The sequence below is a fragment of the Notolepis coatsorum genome, assembly GCF_963971535.1.
Source record: "Notolepis coatsorum genome assembly, chromosome: 6".
Lineage (NCBI taxonomy): Eukaryota > Metazoa > Chordata > Actinopteri > Aulopiformes > Paralepididae > Notolepis > Notolepis coatsorum.
Window position 1 is genome coordinate 82,064,915 of NC_140170.1, and position 25,398 is coordinate 82,090,312.

A 25,398-nucleotide genomic window follows, 5' to 3' on the forward strand; every position below is an offset into this window, starting at 1 on the left:
GAGAGAGCAAATGAGAGAGCAAATGAGAGAGAGAGAGAGAGAGAGAGAGAGAGAGAGAGAGAGAGAGAGAGAGAGAGAGAGAGTGAAAGAGGAGAGATAATCAAGAGAACAGAGTTTGCAAGCCACTGGGAAAATACTATTAAGAGTGCAGTCATACGTTCATCTGAACTGAAAAATGTATGGATAGCAGACATAAAATCCAAGGGATAACATGTAGAAGTGAAGAACACTTATTTCCAACATGGTCCCTGATGACATAAAAACAAGACAGACAGTAACACATAACAACACATAACAACAAAATATAGAAATCTCAATCAATATGTCCTACTGCAGTTACACCTGCCGGCTGCCTTGTCTATCTATTCCTCTATCTGACCCCAGAGATTAGCCCTGACCTGACGTCTAAACCCCTCCCTGTATAGACAGTTCAACACTAAGTGGGAGGCTATTCCACAGTAAGATCCCTGTATAAAAAAGGAGCTACGAGCTACGTTGTTCTCTCATGGCACCTTATATAAGCGCATCCTAGCCTTGGTGTTGTGTCCATGCTGGGTACAGTATATGGACCATGTCTATATGAGAACTCTCATAGACCTACCTTCTTGAATTTGTTACTTCCCACATGAGTTCTGGGAGTTGCATTTAGTAAATAACCAATCATCTTATTTAGCATAACCTGCAGCTTGTTCTTTACTTTCATAGACAAGGCCACTGTGTCATACAGAGCAGGCGTAATCAAAATGGCACTGAATATGAATATGAATATGTCACAATGTCTTTATGATCCAGTCAGGACACTGACCTTCCATTTGCTCTTAGCGAAGTTCTTCTTGATTTGAGCGCTGACAGACTCGTGGATGTTCTTGTCCAGAGCCGTGTCTCCGCAGATCCTGCAGACCACATGGCAGGGGTGGGACCAGGGCATTGTTTTTGCAAGTCGCAAGTAAGTCTCAAGTCTTTACACTCGGGTCCAGAGTCAAGTCCCAAGTCAAGACTGGCAATTACGAAGTCAAGTACCGAGTCAAGACAGGCAAGTCTCGAGCAAGTCACAACTCTGAAACTGCATTCTTTACAAACATAGTGACATTTCAAAATGTTAAAGCCAACATAGTAATAGTTAATAGTATATTAAATGTGGATGATTCTGCACTGACACACAACTTCCTTTACACTTTTTATGGCATCATTATTTTTTCCCCTTTTGGGCATGGGGAGAGTATCAGGTATTTCAAGTCATAAGGCAGTCATGAGTCCGAGTCCGAGTTATTGATCAAAAAGGAAGAAACTAGAGACACAATCATCTTTAATAATATGTAATAGGGTGCAAACAAATTCACTAACGTTTCAACACAACTAACGTCTTCTTCAGAGTGATACATGGCATTAGAAACATAGACCATATGAACAGGGAGGGGTCAGGTTGGATGAGCAATTAATATACAGTATATAACAAATGCCATTTACCACATTCATGAATAGAGATCAGTGATATGTCATCTGCATAAATAAGACAGCAAATTAACTATGTACTGTATGTTAAAAACACAAATGAATCCACATAGATAATGGAGTTAACAGACAATTGAATAATAAATATGTTTCTCCAGATGATCCGTGTGCTCCAGTACCTTCTCTCTCAGAACTCTCTCAAGTCCGAGTCATTGGTGTTCAAGTCAAAATCGAGTTGCAAGTCTTTTATGATTTTGTCTGAAGTTGTCAAATTTGCCACGTGGTGAATACTGTGAGTTTAGAGACGTCTGTTTCCAGTGGTGGAAAGTAACTAAGTATTTGTACTCAAGTACTGTACTTAAGTACATTTTCGAGCTACTTGTGCTTTATGCGAGTATTTTAATTTTAGGGAACTTTATACTTTTACTTTACATTTCAAGGGAAATATTGTACTTTTTACTCCACTACATGTATCTGAAACCATCAGTTACTAGTTACTTTGAAGAAAAGGATTTTGCATATAAAACATAATATATACACAAAAAAATTGGATGAAGATGATATGTTTTCACATTTGAAGCCTGTAAACGTAATCAGTGCAGCATAACTGGACCACATACCACTTTATATAACCTATAGAGGTCCATTTTAACCCAAGCGTCGTGTAGAATGTGTACTTTTACTTTAGATACTTAAGTACATTCAATAGCAAATACATCTCTACTTTTACTTAAGTAACATTTTAATGGAGGACTTTTACTTTGACCAGAGTACTCATTTATCTACTTGTACTTAAGTAAAGGAACTGTGTACTTCTTGCACCACTGTCTGTTTCAGACCAGAGCGTGTTGAGAGGGCTGAGCCGCCGCGAGCAGCGTCTGACTGGCCTGATTCTGGGACCATGTGTTGATGTGTAAATGTTTACGCGGTCGCTGAAGAGGATCATGGGACGTGTTCCTACCATGGATGCTGCAGCGCCTGCTCACACATGTATCTCTTCACGGGGTCTTTCTCCATCAGGTGACATATAAAGTCTTTGGCTGAGAAGAAGAACAACAACAAAAAATATCTATTTTTAGTTCATATTCATCCATTTTTGATGACCAGCGGGAAGTCCCGGATCAAGGAGTAATTATGTTTCCTCTCGTAGCCACTGCAGTGTTTCCCCCGGCTTCCATCTCAGGGAGGAGGTTGTCTACGTTCATTTGATTTAGATGTCCAGAATAATTGGAATAGCACAATGTAAATTCTGTTCAGGATTTTCCCTTTAAGAATTTAGAAGAAGAAGGATCAGCCAATCACTCAACACATGATCTGTGCTTGTGGAGAAAAAGACGGTGCACTGAAAGGATGCATAACTAATATCTCCTCACAAACCCTGCCCCCACCCATGAAACCACCAACCACATACCTCCCTGGCATAACCATGACTGACAGACTGGGCCTCCGGTAACATGAAAGAGAGATCCTTATAACCCTCGGCTGTGTCTGACGTTTCGGTGACATTGATGCAAATGAACCCTCTGCCAGTGAGGGTGTTGTTTTGTTAGCCTAGATCGGAGTGCGGATAATGCAGAGATCGAGGGAGGGACAATCTACCCTCTGACTGAACGGCCACTATGTTAACATCTTGGTATTTAGGGCATTACCCCTTCAATGCGAGGGGGGGGGGGGCATCAAAGGGAACATTTCTGTCTGAAGTGAATGCAGCCCTCGTGTAGCAGATTAGACTAATATCCCCCCTGGCCAGGGGGAATGTCCTTTGGCTGACCAGTAGCTGCTTTGCCTCCGATACAGGAGACCCAGGTTTGAATATAGATGTGTTACACTGGCAACAGCAGCAACCATTAACACACCGTAGGGTGTGCAGAGACAACATTATCTGTATCTGTATCTGTTCGGGTATTGCACTACCACCCCTGCAGGACTTATAGGAGGTGCAAATCCAGAGCCTGTAGAATAATGAAGGACCCTCACCACCCCAATAACAGCCTGTTCAAGCTGCTGCGGTCAGGCAAGCGCCTTCGTATACACGCAACAAGAACAGAGAGACTCAGGGCCCTTTCTCACTCACCTATTCGTTTCTATTCCGTTCCGTTCTGGCCCCGTTCCGAATCTGATGCGAACTCCCCCCCCCCCTCTCTCCCCTCTAGTTTGTGTACACACTGCGGTCTTGGTTCGGTTTGCCTTTTGAGCGTTTACGCTTGCCGTAGGCGATGATGTCACGTTCGAAAATGTAAACAGGAAGTGTCTTAACACTACTGCGGAGACTGGATGATGATATAAATGAACAAATTGCCAATAAATATGAAGTTATATTTGAACCTCTGTTGTCAAGCCTTGTCAATATAACCCACCCTATTTTATCACGAATGGATGGTGTTGTAGAGTCCGCTTTTGAGCGTTTTAACGATAGCGCTAAGCTAACGGCTAAACGCTAGTTAGCTTAGCCTTTACTAGTAACATTGCTGCATCGATTATATGCATTATATTGAATGTCATTGATCTACTGGTCAACCACGGCCGACTGGTTGGGCACCACTGGTCTAATAGAAATAAATGCATTCGAACAAGAAAGTATAGTATACAGCAATGGCTAACGGCTAACGCTAGTTAGCTAGCCTGTTCAGAAGCTAACATTATCCCATCGCTTGTGGCAATTATATTGCATGTCATTGATCTACTGGTCGACCACGGCCGACTGGTTGGGCACCACTGGTCTAATAGAAATAAATGCATTCGAACAATGTATAGACATAGCAATGGCAAACAAAATTGCCAGGCCTAACCGCCCCCACTAGCACGCACCTGAGACCACCTATTTCAGCGGTCCAGGTTCAGCGCCCCCGGGGACGAATCAGCGGGGGGCAGGGACGGGGGACAGCGTTCTCACTCAGACAGACACACCCTTTTCTGATGCGAGCCGGGTCTGATTCGACACAGAGCAGTGAGTGAGAAAGGGCCCTAAGGCTCAGCTTCTTCCCTCAGGCCATCAGAACAATGAACACTGATCTCTCCACGCACAAGCACACATGAATACACACATACACACACACAACACATTCTGCACTCGCACACAGACAAACGCACCACAGGTCACTTTAAACACACAAGCAAAGGATACTTTAAAGGAAGGAAAAGGACACTTTAAGAAAATAACTTGTTGCGATTGTTGTATAGTATAGTTAGTAACAGCAAGTAGAGCATAGGGACATAGAAGAAAAACTGCACATTGTATAGGAATGTACAGATCCAGTGCCTTTAAGCGATTTATTAACATGTCTATTTACCATGTCTAATCTAGTAATCTTTTTATTATTATTACTATTACTATTGTTTTATTGCACAATCGAAGCGGGCATGGCCAACCGCATTTCACTGTATGCCCTGGTATGTATGTGATGAATAAAACTTGAATCTTGAATCTGTATTCGGATAAAAGACTGGAAGTGGGCGTGGTTTGAACCAGTATACCAAGATAGGATTTGTTAATCAAATTAACAAATGAACATTAGGTTTTAAGGGATGTCACGTTAAATCCGTGTAGAACAGAAGGCCATGTACACACCCCACCTCCCCTCCCCTGCTGAATCAGATGTGTTCTTTTTATGCAGCCTGTAGACCAGGGGTCTCAAACTCGCGGCCCGCGGGCTGATATTTTGCGGCCCCCTACTGGACATCAAAGTGTAGTGTTAATGCGGCCCGCGCACTACTGTTTGCCGAGTCGTTGCGCGAGAGTAGGATGTTTTATTTATTTTGTCACTTGTAGGCTACCATAGCGCAGGCTCATGACAGCAACGTTATGTTAGTGACTTGGTTGAAACGTGATTCCGGAGTGATATCAAGTAAAGTGGAAGCAAATGCATCCTCGCTATCTCCTCTGACTGCGAGCAGTGCTCTGCATGTCCGGCTGCTTGTCTGTCTGTGTACGAGTCTGGTCCAATCACATACGCGTCCCGTCAGCGTTTTCCCCCCTCACCCACAGTCTGCGAATCAGAGGCAGAGTAGGGGAGTATGGCGGGTCGACTGCATGTCGTCTCTCTCTTTCAGTTCAAGTCGGAGCAGAGTTGGCAGCGCATCTACAGTAAACTCGCTCCCAGTTTTATCTCTGTGAGATAAATGTAGCTATTAGCCTATTTTCGCCAGCAGGCAGCCAGCAGAAAAATATGGCATTTTCAAAGATGGTCAGTAAAAGAAAAGTCGACTGCAATTCAAAGGTGAATGGACGGAAAAATATGCGTTCATCCTGAGTCCCAGCCAGGGGCGTAGCTGGAGATTCTGGGCCCCAAGAAAGAATCAATTTGTGGGCCCCCAATCTATTAAAAAATGTGGGGCCCCCAATCTATAAAGAAAATGTGGGGCATTTATTTATTGATGAAAACGCATAATATGGTTTTTACCTATTTTTTTTATAAACAGCTTTGTGATAGAATAAAAAAAAATGCACAGTGCATTTCCATAGCTGTGGATGAGTCCACTGACACCACTGAGAAGCCTGAAGAACCGTTCATGTTCTGAAGAACTGTTCATGTTCTGAAATGTTATTGCTAAAGATTGAGAAGATTGGATCAGTTGTACTTTTTTTTTGAATACTTGAAACCCTTTTTTTGTGGAATATTTGATGCGGCCCAGCCTCACCCAGACTCTACCTCCAGCGGCCCCCAGGTAAATTGAGTTTGAGACCCCTGCTGTAGACTAATATGTAGGCTTCCCATACATTTGGTTGTTATCTGACAATAAAGTTTAATCTAATCTAATCTAATCAAATATAATCTAATATGTGTGTGATGTTCTGAAAACAAAACGAAATCAGCTTTATAGAGCAGAAAAGGTGTAAGCACAATACTTATCACAGAAACAAATCTAAAGAAAATGCTCACGTCTACAAATTCTAATTGGCCATGTTCAGTATTTTGTTTCTAAAGTCTATCATCCAATGAATTATTGATACATAATAATGACAAATAGCCTAAATATAAAAATTGTGGGCTGTTTTTCAGACATGAGGAAGGAAGAGCGGATACCTCCTCGGGTTCCAATAACATAGTTTTCTATGTCTGATCGCTAAACTGACATGACCATAATGCCTGCCGTCAAACGATACCCATAGTGATTGATTTGTTTTGGAGTAATGGAAATATTTTAATTAACTTTTGGACCGGTGTGCGTCTGGAAAAAAGACCTGAGAGGAGAGGAGAGGAGAGGAGAGGAGAGGAGAGGAGAGGAGAGGAGAGGAGAGGAGAGGAGAGGAGAGGAGAGGAGAGGAGAGGAGAGGAGAGGAGAGGAGAGGAGAGGAGAGGAGAGGAGAGGAGAGGAGAGGAGTGGAGAGGAGAGGAGAGGATGGGAGAGGAGAGGAGTGGAGTGGAGAGGAGAGGAGAGGAGAGGAGAGGAGAGGAGAGGAGAGGAGAGGAGAGGAGAGGAGGGGAGGGGAGAGGAGAGGAGAGGAGAGGAGAGGAGAGGAGAGGAGAGGAGAGGAGAGGAGAGGAGAGGAGAGGAGAGGAGAGGAGAGGAGAGGAGAGGAGGGGAAGCACGATGTGCCTCTCTCGTTCTGAAATAGGCCTCCAAAGGCACACATGTGTGGTGATAGATATAATCAATTTGACATGCATAACTCACAATAATGATTTAAGACAAGCTTAAGACAGGCTTTCTCTAGGGTTTTTTGTTTTTAGCAGCCGAGATAGGAGAGAAAACGTTTTCTTTCACTCTTTTGACACACAACTTTCCAAAAATGATTACTAATATCCCAGTGACTGTCCTACAGGTAGTTTTTGATGGTGAACATGACGGTGGTGCCATACTGTGTAAATGGAGCTTTGGGGGGGATAATAATATGAATTACAGTGTAATGAAAAATATTAAAATATATGTGTCCATCTCATTATCAGTGCTTTCCCGAATTCATATTCGGATTCTGCCTCATCCCTAATAGGGTTGTTCCACTTATACCTAATACAGTAGAGTTATGTTTGTACATGACGGTGTAGATCTACTATAGATGTTTTTGCCCTGGCCGGTACGCCTGTATCAGTTACGCAACCGTTTCCATTTCCGGGGTAGGCCTGATTGGCCGCGACAGGCACGTGACCCGCCGCGGCCACGCCCCGCGGCAGCCCCAGGACGCGGCAAGACGAGGCTGCTGTGTTTCACCGCCGCTTTCCGCCTTCAACGCCGCAGCAGCAAATTGTCATCACTTTCCCCACTGAGTTACCATACGCTATACAATATACTATGCAATGTACTAATATACAATACGGCTCACTTTTCCCACTTCAATGACAGAGCCGCTGTTTAATAATATTGTCGCGGCGGAGCTCCGTCTTACGTGTAGCAGTAATCCCCCCTTTTTTACCATCGACAACTAGCTCAACTGGCAGCGCTGCATTGCTGTGGATCCTGCGGTCCGTTGGTGACAAGTTTGAATCCCTTACATTTTTTTTTTTTTTTTTTTAACGTGCATTCTTTTGATTGTTTTGATGTGAAAAGTGATGCTGCATACGGCGTCTGCACTTAGCACTGACTGAGAAAGTAAGGGTGAGACTGAACATATAAACCAGGTACCTGAATCTGAGATGTCGTCCCAATACGGAGAGTCAAACTCATACTCCGCCTTCAAGATCTGCTCAAAGAGCTTGGCGTCGTTCTCGTCGTAAAACGGAGGGTACCCACATAACCTAAAACAGCATGAACAGTACAGCACGTTTAAAGATGAATACATATAGATAAATACATTTTTATTTCAAAAGCAAATCAATCCCCTGCAGATTGCTACTACTTTGAATGGGCTCAAATAACAAGAAGACTCACAGAATGTAAGAGATTACTCCTATGGACCAGCAATCCACCGCTTTGCTGTAAGGCTTCTGAGCCAGAACCTCAGGAGCTGTGAAATGCAAGCATGTACACACACACACACACACACACCAGCCATTCAGTAAGAGAGAGAGGGATATGAGAGACAGTGTAGTGGTAAGGGTCCACTTGGCTAGTTATTTTGCCAATCATACTCCAGGGTGTCAGGGTTACATCAAACACAAGTAGTGAGCACATCTGAAGCACCAGCACTTGACTCTGGATGAAAGTGCCACTCGTATAGCGAGAGAGAGACAGAGAGACAAAGAGAGAGAGAGAGATAGAGAGAGAGAGAGAGAGAGAGAGAGAGAGAGAGAGAGAGAGAGAGAGAGAGAGAGAGAGACAGACAGACAGACAGACAGACAGACAGACAGACAGACAGACAGACAGACAGACAGACAGACAGACAGACAGACAGACAGACAGACAGACAGACAGACAGACAGACAGACAGACAGACAGACAGACAGACAGACAGACAGGCAGACAGACAGACAGACAGGCAGACAGACAGACAGGCAGGCAGGCAGTCGGCAGACATGGACAAAGGAGGTTGAGAGAGAGAGACTGAGCAGACAACACTTACCGACATATCCAGGAGTACCACAGGCTGTGGACATGACGCTGCCCGACCCCTCGATCTTGGACAGTCCAAAGTCACTGATCATGATCTTGGAGTCTTCGTCCATGCTGTAGTACAGCAGGTTCTCCGGCTACATGAGGACCAGGAGGAAGATGATGATGACAAAAGTAGTGGTTACCAGGAGAAAAGCAGGACAAGAGAGGCATAATGAAATATGTTGGTCTTCTTTATTCAATTGTGCATTGTTACATTAATAAGGGACACATTTACATTTTCAATATTATTTGAGATGCAAAATGTCACTAACTCATTCAGTCAGTTAGTCATCCAGTCACTAGTCTGACTCTGAATCACAGGATATAGACTGTGGGTATAAGCATGCCATTGGCCGACTATTTCATTCGGAATTATCCTCCCCTTCTGCTATCTGCAACACTATTTTGCAAGGGCACCGCCACTGCACCCTGGGCTTAGCGCCGCCCAGAGTGATTGTGATTGGTCTAAAGAAATACAAACAACCCAGAGGGTTTCTTCCCCTATAGCGGAATGATAATAGGTTCAGCCAGACACACAGTGTCTAAGTTAGCGCTGGCACAGTGTGCGTCACTCACTCATGGTTAGCCACCCCTAGTGGTAAGTCAGATGCATGGCACTTTGCTTTACATACATCTATGCCACAGGAGAAAAGGTTCCTACATTTGTCCTTTACTTTCCTTTAAATGGCTTGTTAGAGTTATTAGCATTATTAGCATCAGTGAAATCATGAAGCACACCTACCTTCAAGCTAATTACCACTAGCAGTGCCCCTCGGTTTCAATAAGAATGCTAATAATGTTAAAAGATACCATTTTAAAGAAACAGAGGGACTTCCTCAAATGTGTTTGGTAGAGAAAAACAAGACCAGGCGATAATCTGGTACAGGCTGCGGCACATGCGTCAGAGGGTTGTCTGTGGCGTGATATACTGTATGTGCAACACTGACTGGATTATATGCCATCTAGAGGCCACTGTCAACATGACGATTCAGTGAGTGCATAAGTGACACTCTAGCCGCCTGTGTCAATGCCTCAGCTAACTAAATACAATAAAAAATGTCAAGGGTATCACATCAATCTTTGGCCGAATGCATTCCCTGAACCGCTGTACCTTCAGGTCTCTGTGGACTACGCCCATGTCGTGGAGGTATTTGACTGCATCCAGGATCTGGTGGATGAGCTGGCTGGCATCTCTCTCTGTGTAGAAGCCCTTCTCCACAATCCTGTCAAAGAGCTCCCCTCCCGAGACCCTGCCAGGCACAATTCAGTACAATCACCATGGGGAGAAACCTAAACATTGGCGGCATTTGAAATATACGTTCTCTTTCATAGGTTTAAAAAGAAAAATGCATGCATGATTGGAAATAACGGCAGCAGAACTTGAGGACTACTAGGAATGTCTGATCACTAAGTGTGTCTGACTCCCACCTAAACTGCACGGACTACAAATATTGTATAACAAATGATATATATCATGATAGTTAGGGTACCTTATGTAACTTTTGGGGTTTTGCTCTCATCCGTTGCCCAATGGTAATTACCTTTCTTTCTGCACTGATTGCGCTAATTGGTACCTGGTGTGTATAGTTAAGTTGGCTTTATATTCCTGGTTCTTCCTGGTTACTACTCAGGTTGTCAGTCGATCACTGAACCCTTGCCGTAAGTAGTTCTATGCATTCTTGCTGAAGTCTTATCGCCACGAAGGATAAGCTGTTAATTTTCATGTCTCTTTGACTGTCATGTCAAATCCGTTCTTTGGAACAAGTGCATTCACTATGTCTCTTAGTTGTCGTGTCGCTTAGACTACCGATGTGATCTGTGACTGAAAGTATTGTTTACGTGTTCATATGCAGCATCGCCGTTTGACGAGATCCTATCTACCGTGTTTTGGAGACCTGGTTGTCTTTCCTTTTATTTCCCCCGTTTTCCCGTATTGTTTACTTTGTGAAGTGGATCTGATGTGTTTTGGAGATGGACATTTCTCCCGTCGGATACGTATTCATTCTCTGCTCTCAAATAAAGAACCGCTCATTGTTTTGAAAATCACACCTGCCTATCGTCTTGTCTGTACTACACCGCACATGGGTCCAGCACACCTACCAGACCGTAACACCTTATGTATACTGTACCTGTGTATACTGTATTCCTTACCCTACTCGTAGTATATATTCAGATTCTAAGTGTTATTGACCATATTTATTGTAATGTACAGTATAATATAACTGATGGGGCATACAGACCCTCATCTGCACCTTTGATCACACTGCTTACTTGCTCATTATGCGTATATTCAGAGTTAATTATATTGTTGTTTACACTGTATTTTAACTTTTCTACTGTACTATAATTGTATTGCCTGTATTTATGTCTTCTATCTTATCTTATATATTATGGACAAGCAATATAAAACCTAGCCTACCCAATAGCATAGGAGAGAGAGAAGAAGATGAACTCACAGCTGCATGACAAGATAAAGGTGTGATGTGCTCTCAAAGATGTCCTCCAGGGAGACAATGTTGGTGTGCTGGATTCTGAGGAAGAACCCATGTGGAGATGAAGCGCTGGACTTAGTCAAATAATAATAATAATAAACTTTATTTGTATAGCACCTTACAGTAATTGCAGCTCAAAGTGCTTCACAGCAGTAAGAAAAAAATTAGCACAAAATTGGCAGATCGAGAGCAATGCATAAAGTGCAGCCATAGAATATGAGCATAAAATGGATAGCAGCTAAATAGACAAAGGTAAGGCATAGAACATTAAATCACATCGTTGTTCACATTTTGATCTAACATCTTAATAGGCCTCTTTGTTTATGGTTTAATTATCACTGATACACATAATATAGACATTTAGATGTTTAGAGCTGTCAGAGCCATAGGTCTTTTTTCACATACTCCGCCTTTCCCCCCAAATCCAATAGCACTGGTACGTTTCCATCATACTGTCACTTGGTCACCAGATGGCATTCTTGCCGCTCATTTCAGATTCTAATTCAGAGCGTGCTCAGTGGAAGTGATCCAACCAAACACGCTCTTGTACTCCAGGGTTACAGCGGAGCCTCTCTGAAACAAACGCCTCAAGAGCTTAAGGCGGATTGAACTACCATAGCAGAGGATGATGACGACCGGCTGTATAGAGAGGCTGAGTATAGAGAGCAACGTCTGGATGAGGTACACAGACCCTGGCAGATTAAAGGAGAGGGCTCGCTGTAACAAAGGCAAATAAAGGCATGGTTGTGCATCAAAAGAAAAATGTGTTGAAGAATTTGTTACTGCAGTGATGGTGGAGTTGACAGACAGCAAATGCAGAGCTCTAGTCTCTAAAGAGTCACATGGCAACTCTATTACTAGAGTGCTGTGGGAAAGCGTGTCTCTCAAACTCAGTGGCTTGATATGGTTACGAGACTGACTGTGAGCGGCTAGGTGACACCCTCCATCTATCTCTCCCTCATCAACCCCTGATCTCTCTCTCTCTCTCTCCTCTCTCTCTCTCTCTCACTCTCACTCTCACTCTCACTCTCACTCTCTCTCTTTCACTCTCTCTTTATCTCACTCTATCTTTCTTTCTTTCTCTCTCTCTTGTTCCTTTCATACCTCTCTTCTCTTCCACAGTTGTCCTCCTCCATCGTACCATTCTCTTCATACCATATTTATTTTGATATCCCTAATTCTTACATATCCTTCTCTTTTTCTCCCCGCCCCCTCTCCCTTTAGACCTCTCTCTCTCTCTCACTCTCTCTCTCTCTCCCCCTCTCTCTCACTCTCTCTCTCTATATCTCCCCCTCTCCCTTTAAATCTCTCTCTCTCTCTCTTTTCTTCAACACACAGGCTAGTGCTGCGGGGAACTCCACACACACCATCTCCGCCTCTGTGTGCAGTTGCCCCGGCAACAGGGACACTAAAAATAGGTATATCCTCTTTACTCCTGACATTTCCCACAGTGCACAAAATCCCACTGTTTCTATACTGACAGATATCCTACGTTTAGCGTTGCCTCACTGTCCCCCAACCTTGCCCCCCCCCCCCCCCCCCCCGCTGATGTGTTGTTGTTGTTGTTGTTGTTGTTGGGGTGGGCCTCACCTGTGTAGAACAGCGATTTCATTCTCGATGTTGGTCTCCTTGCCCTCCAGGGCTTTCTTGGGGATGCACTTGATGGCCACCAACCTCTGGGTGTTCTTCTCCTCCGCGAGCACCACCTCAGAGAAAGCCCCCCTAATAGAGAGAGAGAGAGAGAGAGGTTAATCACTTAAAACCAACGAGTGATCAGTAAAACCTACAGGCATCATTTTACACATCCTAACAACTCCACAATGATGCTTAAAACAATAAAACCTATCCAACCTAGCTATAAAAATCACATTTTCTCTAACATGAGCCCAAGTATATTCTCTTTTGTTGTCATGTAGTCTTCTCCAAATATCTACACGGTCATGCGTTTCTATAAGTTGATTTAAAATCCTCTGTGAGGTTCAGTGTGATTCCTGTCTAAAAATTGAATGAGTGCAATTAAAATCACCTCCCAGAAATAAAAAAAAATCATCAGAATTACAACTCATCAGAGTGTCATTCAGCTCATTAAAAAAATGTCTCTATCTGAACCAACCACGGGTGCATAAATATTAATACAAATTATAGTATGTCTTTCAAACTTGGCTTTTACCACCAGGAGCCTCCCCTGCACTTTCCGCTGTATCTCATAAGATAGTGGTACAAAACGTTTTGAGAACAGAATGCCAATCCCCCCACTCACTGAGGTCAGGGAGCTTAAAAACACCTCGCCCTTCCATTCTGTCTTCCATTCTGTTTCATTTAACATAACACTATGCGTTTCTTGCACCAACATGACATTCACTTTGGTCATTTCGTATAAAAGAGCTATTTTCCGTATGTCCCTTGCTCCATTCAAATTTAGGGTGGCCACTCTAAAACTACTGCTCATTAGAAACAAAGAGAAAACCACCCATGTGAACAACGTAACCAAAACAACAAACCTATACTGATTCCTCTCCATTATCTTCCTTGTTGAGGTCCAGCCTAACCTTCTGTACAATTTTCCTCAGCCTATATATTTCTTGATCAGAAAACCATCCATCTCCTCGAGCACTTCATATTAGCTCTGGCTGACACACAGTGGCGAATCCTTATGGAAGCCAACGGAAGCCATGCCTCCCTATAAATTCATATCAAATATTCATATAAAAAAAAAATATATATATAGTTTACATTCTTTTTCATCTGTGCATCTGTGTTATATATATATATATTTTTTTTTAAATGTCTCCCTCTTCTCCTTCTCACTCCCTCTAACACACTGTCAGACTGTGCTCACTGCAGCTAGTATAGGAGAGAGGCAGTGGGTAGGTCTCTTTCTCCAGGCTTCCAGCATTATAGAGTCCAAATCCGATCCTAGCCAATCAGATTCGAGCTGACTGCCACACCCTAAAAGTTTAAAACGGAGCTGGGAGGAAAACACTCAGCATATTTTCCCCCCTGGAGGCGGGGCACTCAGAAATTCATGTTTCCACCTGACTACCTAACGTGACATCCCATTAGTAGTATAAAACTGTCTGGCGTCACTCAGTCTAGTAGTCTACTACAAACATGTCTGAACATCATCCCCTCGCGGAATTGATTGAAAATGTTATTAACAGAGCGGGCACGTTCGAATCCTCTATTAGTGTATCTAACATTTAGCACTTTAATAGCAACTTATTTTCGCCGGCGGGACATTTACTGAGGACCAGCAGAGCACACCACTGTGGATATTATGATTTAACAAATCTATCTGGCAAGAGGAGGACCACATTATTGACCAGGTAAGCACTGAGCAGCCTGACTGACTAACTAACGTTATCAGGCAAGCTTGTATACCCTTTCATGACTGCAATGCAAGCCAGGGGCTGGAATACGCAGTCACTTATTCCTCCGTAGTAGCCAGGTTAATGTGCACCATCAAGCACTGCTTAAAAGCTAGCGGTGGGTCCAAAATATATCGGATATAAATGTCAAAGGTACCCAGCATTCCATTAGGGTTTCACACACAGATGCGGCGGGGTTTGAAAGCTCGGCGTTGCTAATAAACATTTTAAATCATTTTTATAAACGAGTAAAACTGAGGCTGAAATGGCTGCTTCCGCATTTTACAGTAGGAGCGCTCTGATGGCTGGGCGCGCCGCGCAACAGACACGTGAATGAATGAATGAATGAAAACTTTATTTAACAGATTGCAGAATGGGTACAATACAGTACGGCTCAATACACACAATTGTTAAGGGGATGCAGACCAGAGAAATACGTTTGTCTTGTCACGTTTGTCTAATAGACAGTCATATTCTCTCCCGGCCATATGTATATTTCTCTCCCACCCACCCACCCCCTCCTAATGTACAGTCCCCTCCCCATCATATGTATATACTCTGTCAGGATCTATGGGTAACAGTACTGTATATTTGATGTCATGATGTCTTGTATGTCATAAATGTCACTATGAATTGAAAATGGGGGACCCTGATGTAAACAAGACAAACGTCTTTCTCTGGTCTGCATCCCCTTATACAATTGTGTGTATTGAGCCGTACTGTATTGTACCCATTCTGCAATCTGTTAAGAAAGTTTGACTGGCCGCCGAGCCATACTGTAGTGTACATGGTGACTGCTTGACTAAAAAAAAAAAAAAAAAAAAAAAAAATATTAATAAAAATATTTAATAATTTTTTTTTAATAATTTTTTTTTGCTTCCCCTGTTATTTTACCCACGCGACGCCACTGCTGACACAATGAACAGCTCCCTATCCGGAAAGAACTTTCCAACTTTCACACCTTTCCTGTTTTTTGTTGTCTGCATGTAAAAACATTTTTATTTCAGCCATTCCATAGGAAGATTTAGCTTTTACATCTGAAGATGCATCACTCCCCCAATCATCAGACTCATCTCCAGAGCTTACATCTGACCCTGTACCCTCCTGTGTACTCTGTTTTATGTTTTTTCCTTTTTTCACATCCGCTTTCTTTGCTTGAGAACTTGTCAAAATGTTTTCTTTCGACTTTATTTTCTGCCGAACCACCTTTAGCTTGTTCTCTACATCCTCCATATCGACATCCACTACCACCCCTTCCTCCACTCTGTCCTCCCCACCCGTGTCATTTGACCCTGTTTCATTTACAGGACCACTGTCCTCCTGGTTAATTGTAGTGTCTTTGCTGACACTAGCCCCTCCACCCTGTCCTTGCAGATCAACTTCATTTTCACCATCTCCAACATTTTCATCTCCATTATCATTATTCTCTTCCGCCACGACCCCCCCCCCCCCCCCCCCCTCATTTTAATTTCCACAATTTTTCCCTGTTCTGTTTCACTTGCCCTTTCTGTGCCTTCTTACTTTTTATCACTCTTATCTGGTTAATTTGCCTGTTTAGAGGCTTCTTCACCACTCTTCCCCTGTTCTCTGCCACCATTATCATGAATGAATGAATGAATGAATGAATGAATGAAAACTTTATTTAACAGATTGCAGAATGGATACAATACAGTACGGCTCAATACATACAATTGTTAAGGGGATGCAGACCAGGGAAAGACGTTTGTCTTGTTTACATCAGGGTCCCCCATTTTCAATTCATAGTGACATTTATGACATACACAACATATATGACATCATGACATTTATGGCATAGGGACATACATGACATACAGGTATATAGTACTGTTACATTTGTGACATATACGATATGCAAATATACAGTACTGTTACCCATAGATCCTGACAGAGTATATACATATGATGGGGAGGGGACTGTACATTAGGAAGGGGTGGGTGGGAGAGAAATACCACAAATACCATGGGGCGACAGTGACTCAGGAGGTAGAGCAGTCGTCTGGCAATCCGGAGGTTCCCGGTTCGATTCCTGCTCCTCCCGGGCAGCGTGTCGATGTGTCCTTGAGCAAGACACTTAACCCCTAATTGCTCCCGATGAGCAGGTTGGCATCTTGCATGGTTGCCTCCGCCATCGGTGTGTAAATGTGCGAGTGAATGGGTAAAATGTGAGTAACAAATTGTAAAGCGCTTTGGATTTTTCCCCTTAGCACCTCTCCCAGCATTTTTCCCAGTACTAGGCCCCTCTCCTGGGCAAGATTTCCTCAGGTGCCCCTATCTACCACAGCCAAAACATTTCATATTCTGCATTGTGGCAAATATAATATAATCAAAACCGTCTATTACCACTTTAAAATTCAAGTCCAGCTCCTGATCGCTTACATTTTTTTCATTATTATGAATGTCTGTAATTCAGGCGCTTTGCAACCTGATGAAATTTTTTTTATTGGAGGTAACATTTTTCCATATCTGGCAAGTTCTCTCAGGATAATCTCATCACCTATGAACGGCAGAACGTTTGCCAATGTCACCTTCTTCGCTGGTGTGACAGATCATACTGGGTCTGCGTTGTGTTTGATGTTAAATGAGAATGTCCCGAGGGGGAGTCGAACAGGGGGCTCCCGCGTCCGCGGGCGACGACACAGGCCGCTGCACTAAGAAGTGAATTCACTCCTAACGTTAGGTTATGACTATAACCTAGTTCTGTTAGTAGTGGTGACGCTCGGCGTCACTCATGCACTGTCCTCGCACGTGCACGCGCACTGAATAAAAGACCACAATGTACCTTTATATCCCAATATTTGTCTGACCACACCCCTATCAGCTTCCCATATAAGCAGGGGTGGGGCCACCCCCTCGCCTCCTTCCCAAGCTTTCACCACAAGGCGAGATCAAGGGCTGCAGCGGCGTCGGACGCCGAGCGTCACCACTACTAACAGAACTTGGTTATAGTCATAACCTAACGTTCTGTATCGTATGGCTCTCGCTCGGCGTCACTCATGCACAAGGGAGGCCGAGCGAGAGCCATCGGCCGACAAATACACCCCGCTGAAGGCCCCCCACAACCATCAGATCAGGGAGGACCAAGCCCCCCCGACCCCCCCTAATGGAGGGCACCCCCCCTATTGGAGGTTCCCGGGAGGGCGACGGACCCGACCGTGCGAAGAGGCACTCAAGCAACTCAACGCACAGGGTGAGCAGACCGTGGCCTGACCCCACGACTACACACACGCACAACCCGCATGCCACCCGGGAACGAACGGAGGGAACAACCTCGTTACTGCCCCCAGAATCACGGGGTCAAGGGCAAACCCAACCCCGTGGCAAGGCCGTAGCAGCGGAGCGCGAAGGAAGACCCAGACCCACTGAAGGGACTGGATCCCCTGGAAAACGGGGGCCCGGAGAGGTCAATGACGCCAGGCATCAAGACCCCACCAGGCGGTCACTTAGTGACACCGCCCCCCACATCGCCAGCGTATTCGGATAAGGCCCCTCTTCTCCAAGAGCGGGCCCTTTCCCCCCAATAGCACACCGCCTGGCACACTGACCCTGCAGAACAGGCAGTCAGCATGGCCGTAAGCACACAAAAAAGGTTAACCAACGGAAGCAGGCAGCGCACCGGGGAAAACCAGGCAACAGGCTGTAACCCGAGCCTGGAGCACTGCGGACGAGACAGGCGCCAAAGGAGTCAGCTGAGAACAGCCCCCCCGGCGGAAGGGGCGTATGCTGGCGTTGTTGCATGACCAAGCCTCCATTTAAAAAAAACCCACCCAGAGGGGTTGAGGCAGAGAAGGCTGACATGCTTGGCAGACGTCATGAACGTGCAGGGGCACCCTCAACCGGGTAACCCGGGAGTTGACACTGCTCCAACACACCAGGGAATCATTCACCTTGGCGTTACCCAATGCGGTGGTTGTTCCTATAACCCCTCAAGAAAAAACTCCAAAACACACCTGCGGGTATACACTGGCTACACCGCAGTACAAGTGTTTCAGTTTTCAAAAAAGGGTTATCCCAGGCCTACGGGTCGACGAAACATTACTTCGGACCGGGCCCGGCGATACGGGAAGCACAGGGTCACCAGAGGAGGTCAAAGACCACCCCAACAGGCCCCTCTTCGCCATGCGTGAGAGAGGAGCGAAAAGAATGGAGAACCAGCCCCAAGCACACCGTACTTGGTATTCCCAGGTGGTCTCCCAACCAAGTACAAACCAGGACCAACCTGCGTAGCGGCCGAGATCTGACGAGATCAAGCGTGTACAGGTTGGCATGGCCGTAAGCCATTACGACAGTGCAGAGTACAAAATGTACCCAACCAGGGTCTCCACAGCGCTTAACCCTGTGACACCCGGACCGACCTGGCATTTTTCCCCCTGAAAAAAGCCCAAGTCCCTCAGGGTACCAGAACAGCAGATCTGCATCCCCGGCGGACAACGGGTTTAACTGATCCGGACCAGCGTGACCAGAACCAGTCCCGTGCCCTAACCACGCCGACATGCCTACTCCAGGAGAAGGGGCAGATATGCGTGTTGATCTTAAACATGAAAAGAAGGCGCCACCCAGACGTTCAGTGCGAACCACGCCCGGTGGCCCACCCCCAGGGCGTGAGACCCCTCTACATATGTTCAGATCCATTCCGTCATCATCCCCCAGATATGAACGAGAATCCGTCGACAACCAACACAGGTCGTCGGAAGAGGAAAAACCTCCATCCCAGTTGCTTTATAAAAACGCTGTTTTAACCTCAAGCAACCAAGGCGTGCCAGTCATTCGCCTGATCTTCAACAGAACACCCCGAGCTAGCACTATGCGTGCGTCGGGACACAACCACATCAATGAACAGGCTATCTAGACCTGTCATTGAATCCCCAAGGCACCCAGGGGAACGACAAGAGGGGTGTGATGCTTCCTAACTCCAACTCTTTTTAATAGAAAAGAAGGAAGCACCAACAGCATGTATCCCAGTCTACACAGCCGGGGGTAATTTTTTTTTACATTTTTACATTCCACCACCCTCCCATAGAGAGGAGACGGAAATCCCCAGAGAGACTTCCCACGCGAGCTGTACAGATTGAAAAGAATATATTGCACCTTGAGCCATGTAAAAGTTTGGTTTTAGGGCTCTCCGGGGAGGAGGCACTGAACCCATACACACTCAATAATCGAATTGAATCGAATACACACACAATAGAGTAGGACTCCTTCTTGAGGTTCCACTCACCTTGACAATCTGTGGAGGAGGCTCTGTACTCTGAGGAGGCTCCCTCACATGGAAGGAGAGTCCCAACTCACAGAAGGCCCGAATAGGAGCTTCGTGAGGAGGAGCCCTGACCACCCCCGAAACAGATCCATCATATGGACCCGAACAGCACACGGAAGTCCTACCAACAGAGACGCGCACAGTGACGTACTCTATGGCGGGGGAATTTCTGCGGTGCACACGCCCAATATTCCAGGGCGTGGGACCAGGAAACCCCCCCCCCTCTTACCCTGTAACGTGCCGAACAGCAACGTGACAGGAACCTCGAAGGACAGGAGGTTTTAACCCCTGCCCATCAAAGAAGGGGAGAAAAGGATTACCAGTTCACCCCTTTACGACCCCACACCCATGATACGATGTAATGACAAAAAAGAGTATGACGCAGTCATAGTCAGCTCCATGAAGGGTCTAACAGCTTCACACAGCGCATGTGCTAACCTGCCATCTGATTTTTACTAAGGAAAAAACACAGAATAGAGAGGGCCCTCTCAAGAGCCCCGGTACCAGACTTACACATGTGCTTCTGTGGCCAACCCAACCCAGTTGTAGGTCGCACGACACACACAACCCTTTATCACCTACAAAAAATGGCAAAAACACTCTACAGAGGAACGCCGTTTTTCATAATGAGAGAATACATAATTCTCGATTAGTATCGGCCACAGGCCTTGCTAAGCACACACGAAAAAAGTGACCAAACAATCTTTTCTTTAGGAAAATATAGTTTCTCAAGCGGTTAGCACAACCCAACAACTAAGATAAGGGTTACATCGTATCCCTACCACACAGTGACACAATATAGTGTAACAACATGTCTGAGAGGAGGGTGAAGAAGTCCCCAGGGAACCGGGGGGAAAAAACACCCCTCCTACTTTACCCTTAATACGGCCAGTTAAACAGGTAACCTGTTAATATGTGAACACACTGTTCATTGTCATTACAGGCTGAGAAAAGAATCATTCTTTACTCATATGTCACTAAGCATAGCTTTATAGGTCAGTTTACTCCCCTTAGTTGTGAGTACACGGTACATGAACACACAATGTGTCTCAACACAACAAACCAGATAATTTTCACATCTGTAACAAATAACCCGATTTGCATGGAGACCAGTGACAAGACAATTCACACATAACTCGCGTCGTATCCTAAATGTAGTGCAGCAACACTCGTTTTGGAAAACATCGTTATTTACAAAACATTTAGAAGGGAAAGCAAGAAGAAGTGTTCAAGGTCTGGTCAGGACCCTTCCTACCGTGAGCGCAGATCAAGCGAAACTGCAGTCTCTAACAAGGCACCGTAGTAAACACAGCCGTCCTGTGTTGTCGACCTGGGCAGCGTCGCCGCTCCATCCCGCCGCTATGGTCCCCCTTGTTGACGCAGTCCTCGCCGGCTGGCCCCAGGGTAGGTTCGACTAACATCCTCTGTCAAAGATGACGTCGTAGTCAGAGTGTTTAAGCATGTTATAGTCTCAGAACGTTCAACAGTGTAGCATTAAGCTAACGGCCGCACTCGGCCGATAGCAGCAAGCTAACATTACCTAGCCTAATGACACAACAGGCTCCTGGTAAACACAGCGAGCTAGCGCCGCAGCTAACAGCTGACTGGCTAACACAGTAGGCCACAACTAGCACGCAAGCTAAGCAGCTATCACCTGAACTCGTACACAACGATATAACAAGTCACACTCAGACAGGCCGCCGTTCTGAAACCCTCCTCACCTTTTAAGAGAGAAGAGAAACGAGATGTTAACACAGTTTTACAACGGTGATTTTACCATCCGGCGGAGACGGTACAAGTCCCATCTGGGCTGTATCTGACTTGAACATGGATTTTCCGATAACGATCATCCATGCTCACATTTCCTCGTTTAGGGTATACTCTCATTTGTATATGAAAGACGGGGCCTTATACGGTGACAGAGAAGTACCCACGCGTCCAGAGACCCACTAGTGGCCCACTAGTTGCTATAATGGGCTTCAAACCAGGATCCTCCGCCATCGCCTAAAGGCTGAACAAAGGACCCTAATCTGGGGCCGGTTTTCGTAAACATTGTCAGCTAGCCCCCATAGCACTAACAGACAAGTGGAGCTTGCAAGCAAAACATTACTCACCAACCTGGAACCCACCGCTTCTCACAACAGCGGCGCGTCCTACAGTCCAGCTGTGTCGCTGGAAGGTTTTACCACAACCAGCCACAGATTCAGATTCAAATTCAGATTCCTTTATTGAGCCATTTGTGTAAAACACATTGGTAATTGTTGCAGCAATACAGTGTATGCATTCTTTCTTTTTTCACAGTAAACAAACACCAACACAGACAAGAAACGAAAACAGTGCAGTGGGGGATTAATCAATAAATAAAATACATATATATATATAAAGTGAAGTGTGCAGAGATCCAGTACGGACTAGTGCAGTGCAGTCAATGTCATTGTGCCAGTGTCACTTGGGGGCAGAGGGGGGGGGGGGGGGTACCGAGGGGGGGGGGGGACCTGAGGCATTGATCAGCAAGGAGGACTGCAGTTGAGAGGCATGTAGCGGCATAAACTCCCAATACGAAACCCGACGGAGGTGTAGAATGATCATCATCTTCCAGACACTCCAGTACGAAGACAATATCGCCATATTTTCTTGAATATAGTGAGAGAGAAAATAAAGATATGATGTCAACGTATCTCTTGTTTTCCAACTTTCTCCTACTAACAACATTGTCAAGTGGGGCTATTGAGGCACTTCCTTGTGGTGAAGCGAGAAAGGAGACGAGGGGGTGGCCCCACCCCTGCTTATATGGGAAGCTGATAGGGGTGTGGTCAGACAAATATTGGGATATAAAGGTACATTGTGGTCTTTTATTCAGTGCACGTGCGAGGACAGTGCATGAGTGACGCCGAGCGAGAGCCATACGATACAGAACTACCGTACCTATGCGTCTGTTAACCCTGTTATGGGGAAGTGAGTTTAATTTACCAGCCCGCACTGCCACAGTCACTCGTCAACACACCTGTTTCCGTGACTGTGGACATACCCACGGGCTTCCCTGTTACACTGGCATTGCGAGAGGTGTCACTGACACGAACGTGTCTTTTATGACTAAGCCATTGATAATAACAGTGTTCGCTTTAACCACATCATCAACAAAAATGTCTTTGTATATGGTATAAATTATTATTTTGTGTAAATTAGGTTGTATGCCGACCATCAAGTAATACTTGTTTAGTTTAGGAATAAGGGGCAGGTAACTATAAGATTTATTCTTCTTCCTGCTCCTTTTGTCCATGGTATGGTATTTATGATTTTGTATGAAAAACTCTATGATTGTATTGTTTCCATGTGGCAAATAAAAACTCTGAATCTGAATCTGAATCTGGTAAAACCAAGGAGCTGATCGTGGATTTTTAGGAGAACACAGCAGGGGACACACACACCACTGTGGATAAACGGGGCTACCGTGGACAGGGTGAGCAGCTTTAAGTACCAGGGGGTCCACATCTCAGAGGATCTGACATGGACAACACACATAGACTCAGTCGTAAAAAAGGCGAAGCAGCGCCTCTACCACCTGAGACAGTTAAGGAAGTTCAGAGTATCGGGGAAGATACTCCAGTCCTTCTACTCCAGAGCTGTATAGAGCATCTTGACTGGAAACATCACTGCCTGGTATGGAAACAGCAAGGCACAGGACAAGAAGGCCCTACAGAGAGTGGTACGCTCAGCTGAGCGTACTACGGGTATTGGACTACCACCCCTGCAGGACTTATATAACAAGCAAATCCAGAGCCTGCAGAATAATGAAAGACCCTCACCACCCCAACAACAGCCTGTTCAAGCTGCTGCGGTCAGGCAAACGCCTGTGCACACCAGAAACTAGGACAGAGAGACTTTGGCTCAGCTTCTTCCCCCAGGCCATCAGAGTCTTGAACACTGAACTCTCCACACACAAGCACACATGAGCACACACACAACACACACACTGTATACGCTCACACACTAACAGTCACTTTAGCACGAACACACACACACACATGCTGCACACGCTCACACTAAACGGTCACTTTACAAAATGAAAAGGTCACTTTACTTTATTAAAAAAAACGGGAGTGGTTCTTGTATAGCAATAGATGGATATAGCAAGATAGCATAAGGATATATAGTATAACTGTATATTGTATAGTATAGTATTGTATAGTAGTGTACATAAGACCCAGTGCCTCATCTGTAGCTTAACACTGTATCGCAGGACCTTAGCATGTCTTTTACCATGCATTTTAAACTTTATGTACATTATACCTGTTATGTCTTATTCTTATTACTTGTATTATTGTACAATCGCTGGGGGCATGACCACCCGCAGAGAGAGAGAGAGAGAGAGAGAGAGAGAGAGAGAGAGAGAGAGAGAGAGAGAGAGAGAGAGAGAGAGAGAGAGAGAGAGAGAGAGAGAGAGAGAGACCTTTGATTATAACGCCACCATCAGGTAAATTGTTGTGGTAATGGACACCATGTCTCTCTCATGTACTACTGTATATCATGGCAAACCAAATGTTGAAATTTTTGGGACAGACGGACAAACCGACAGACCCACTTACTAGCTACACATGAAAAACAACTATTTGTATCCGTTTTCTTTCTATGAATATACCATATTTATATTATCTATGCAACATAGATATGGATATGTGCGTGTAGTGTACGTGTGCAAATTAGTGAGAGTGGTCTTCAGATGAAATACCTCAAAACAAACAAACAGTCAGCTGTTTACCAGAATAGCAACGGCAAAAAAATATGCTTTTATCTGTTCAATAATGCAGTAGTTCTCAAGCCTTTTACTTTGTGGCCCCAGAAAGAGAGGGATGTCAATGCACAACCCCCGCCCCAACAGGGTTATAGACAGAATAGTGAACTAACATAAATAAATAAAAATTCCCACCCTTTCCACTATTATATAGAATATTCCACTTGATTATTGATTGAGGGAAGGCTCTATCATTATCATCTTATCATAACCAAGATTAGAACCCCCCCGCCCCCAATCATCCCAGAAGATTACTTTATTGTCAATGAGGAAGTAAAAAGTTGTCTCAGCACACATCCCTCCTAGTTACACATAGTCCCCTGTACATATTTCCTCAGAGAGGTCAGAGGTCAGAGCGCAGGGTCGTCCGCAGTGCAGATCCCCTGGGGTAATTAGGGGTTCAGTGCCTTGCTCAAGGGCACACAAAGGAAGCCACTCTCCAATTGCCAGTTTGCAACTGGAATGCGCTGCTGGGGATCAAACCAGTGACCTTTCAGTTACTCCCCGGCCTCTCTACCTCTAGGCCAGAGGTCGCAACCTAGGAGCCAT

The 25,398-nt window shown here is 45.0% G+C and overlaps 1 protein-coding gene across 1 annotated transcript in view; it reads right to left on the reverse strand.

The window, feature by feature from the left end:
* camk1a (calcium/calmodulin-dependent protein kinase Ia) overlaps positions 1–25,398 on the reverse strand; it is a gene marked incomplete at both ends in the record, with an annotated part of 98,469 nt that overhangs the window by 2,376 nt on the left and 70,695 nt on the right. The window contains 9 exons of the mRNA XM_084315659.1: positions 242–248; positions 806–893; positions 2,414–2,492; positions 8,014–8,126; positions 8,260–8,335; positions 8,891–9,017; positions 10,034–10,172; positions 11,379–11,453; positions 13,005–13,136. Of these exons, the coding sequence (XP_084171785.1) occupies positions 242–248; positions 806–893; positions 2,414–2,492; positions 8,014–8,126; positions 8,260–8,335; positions 8,891–9,017; positions 10,034–10,172; positions 11,379–11,453; positions 13,005–13,136 (836 nt within the window). The remainder of the gene's footprint in view (positions 1–241; positions 249–805; positions 894–2,413; positions 2,493–8,013; positions 8,127–8,259; positions 8,336–8,890; positions 9,018–10,033; positions 10,173–11,378; positions 11,454–13,004; positions 13,137–25,398) is intronic.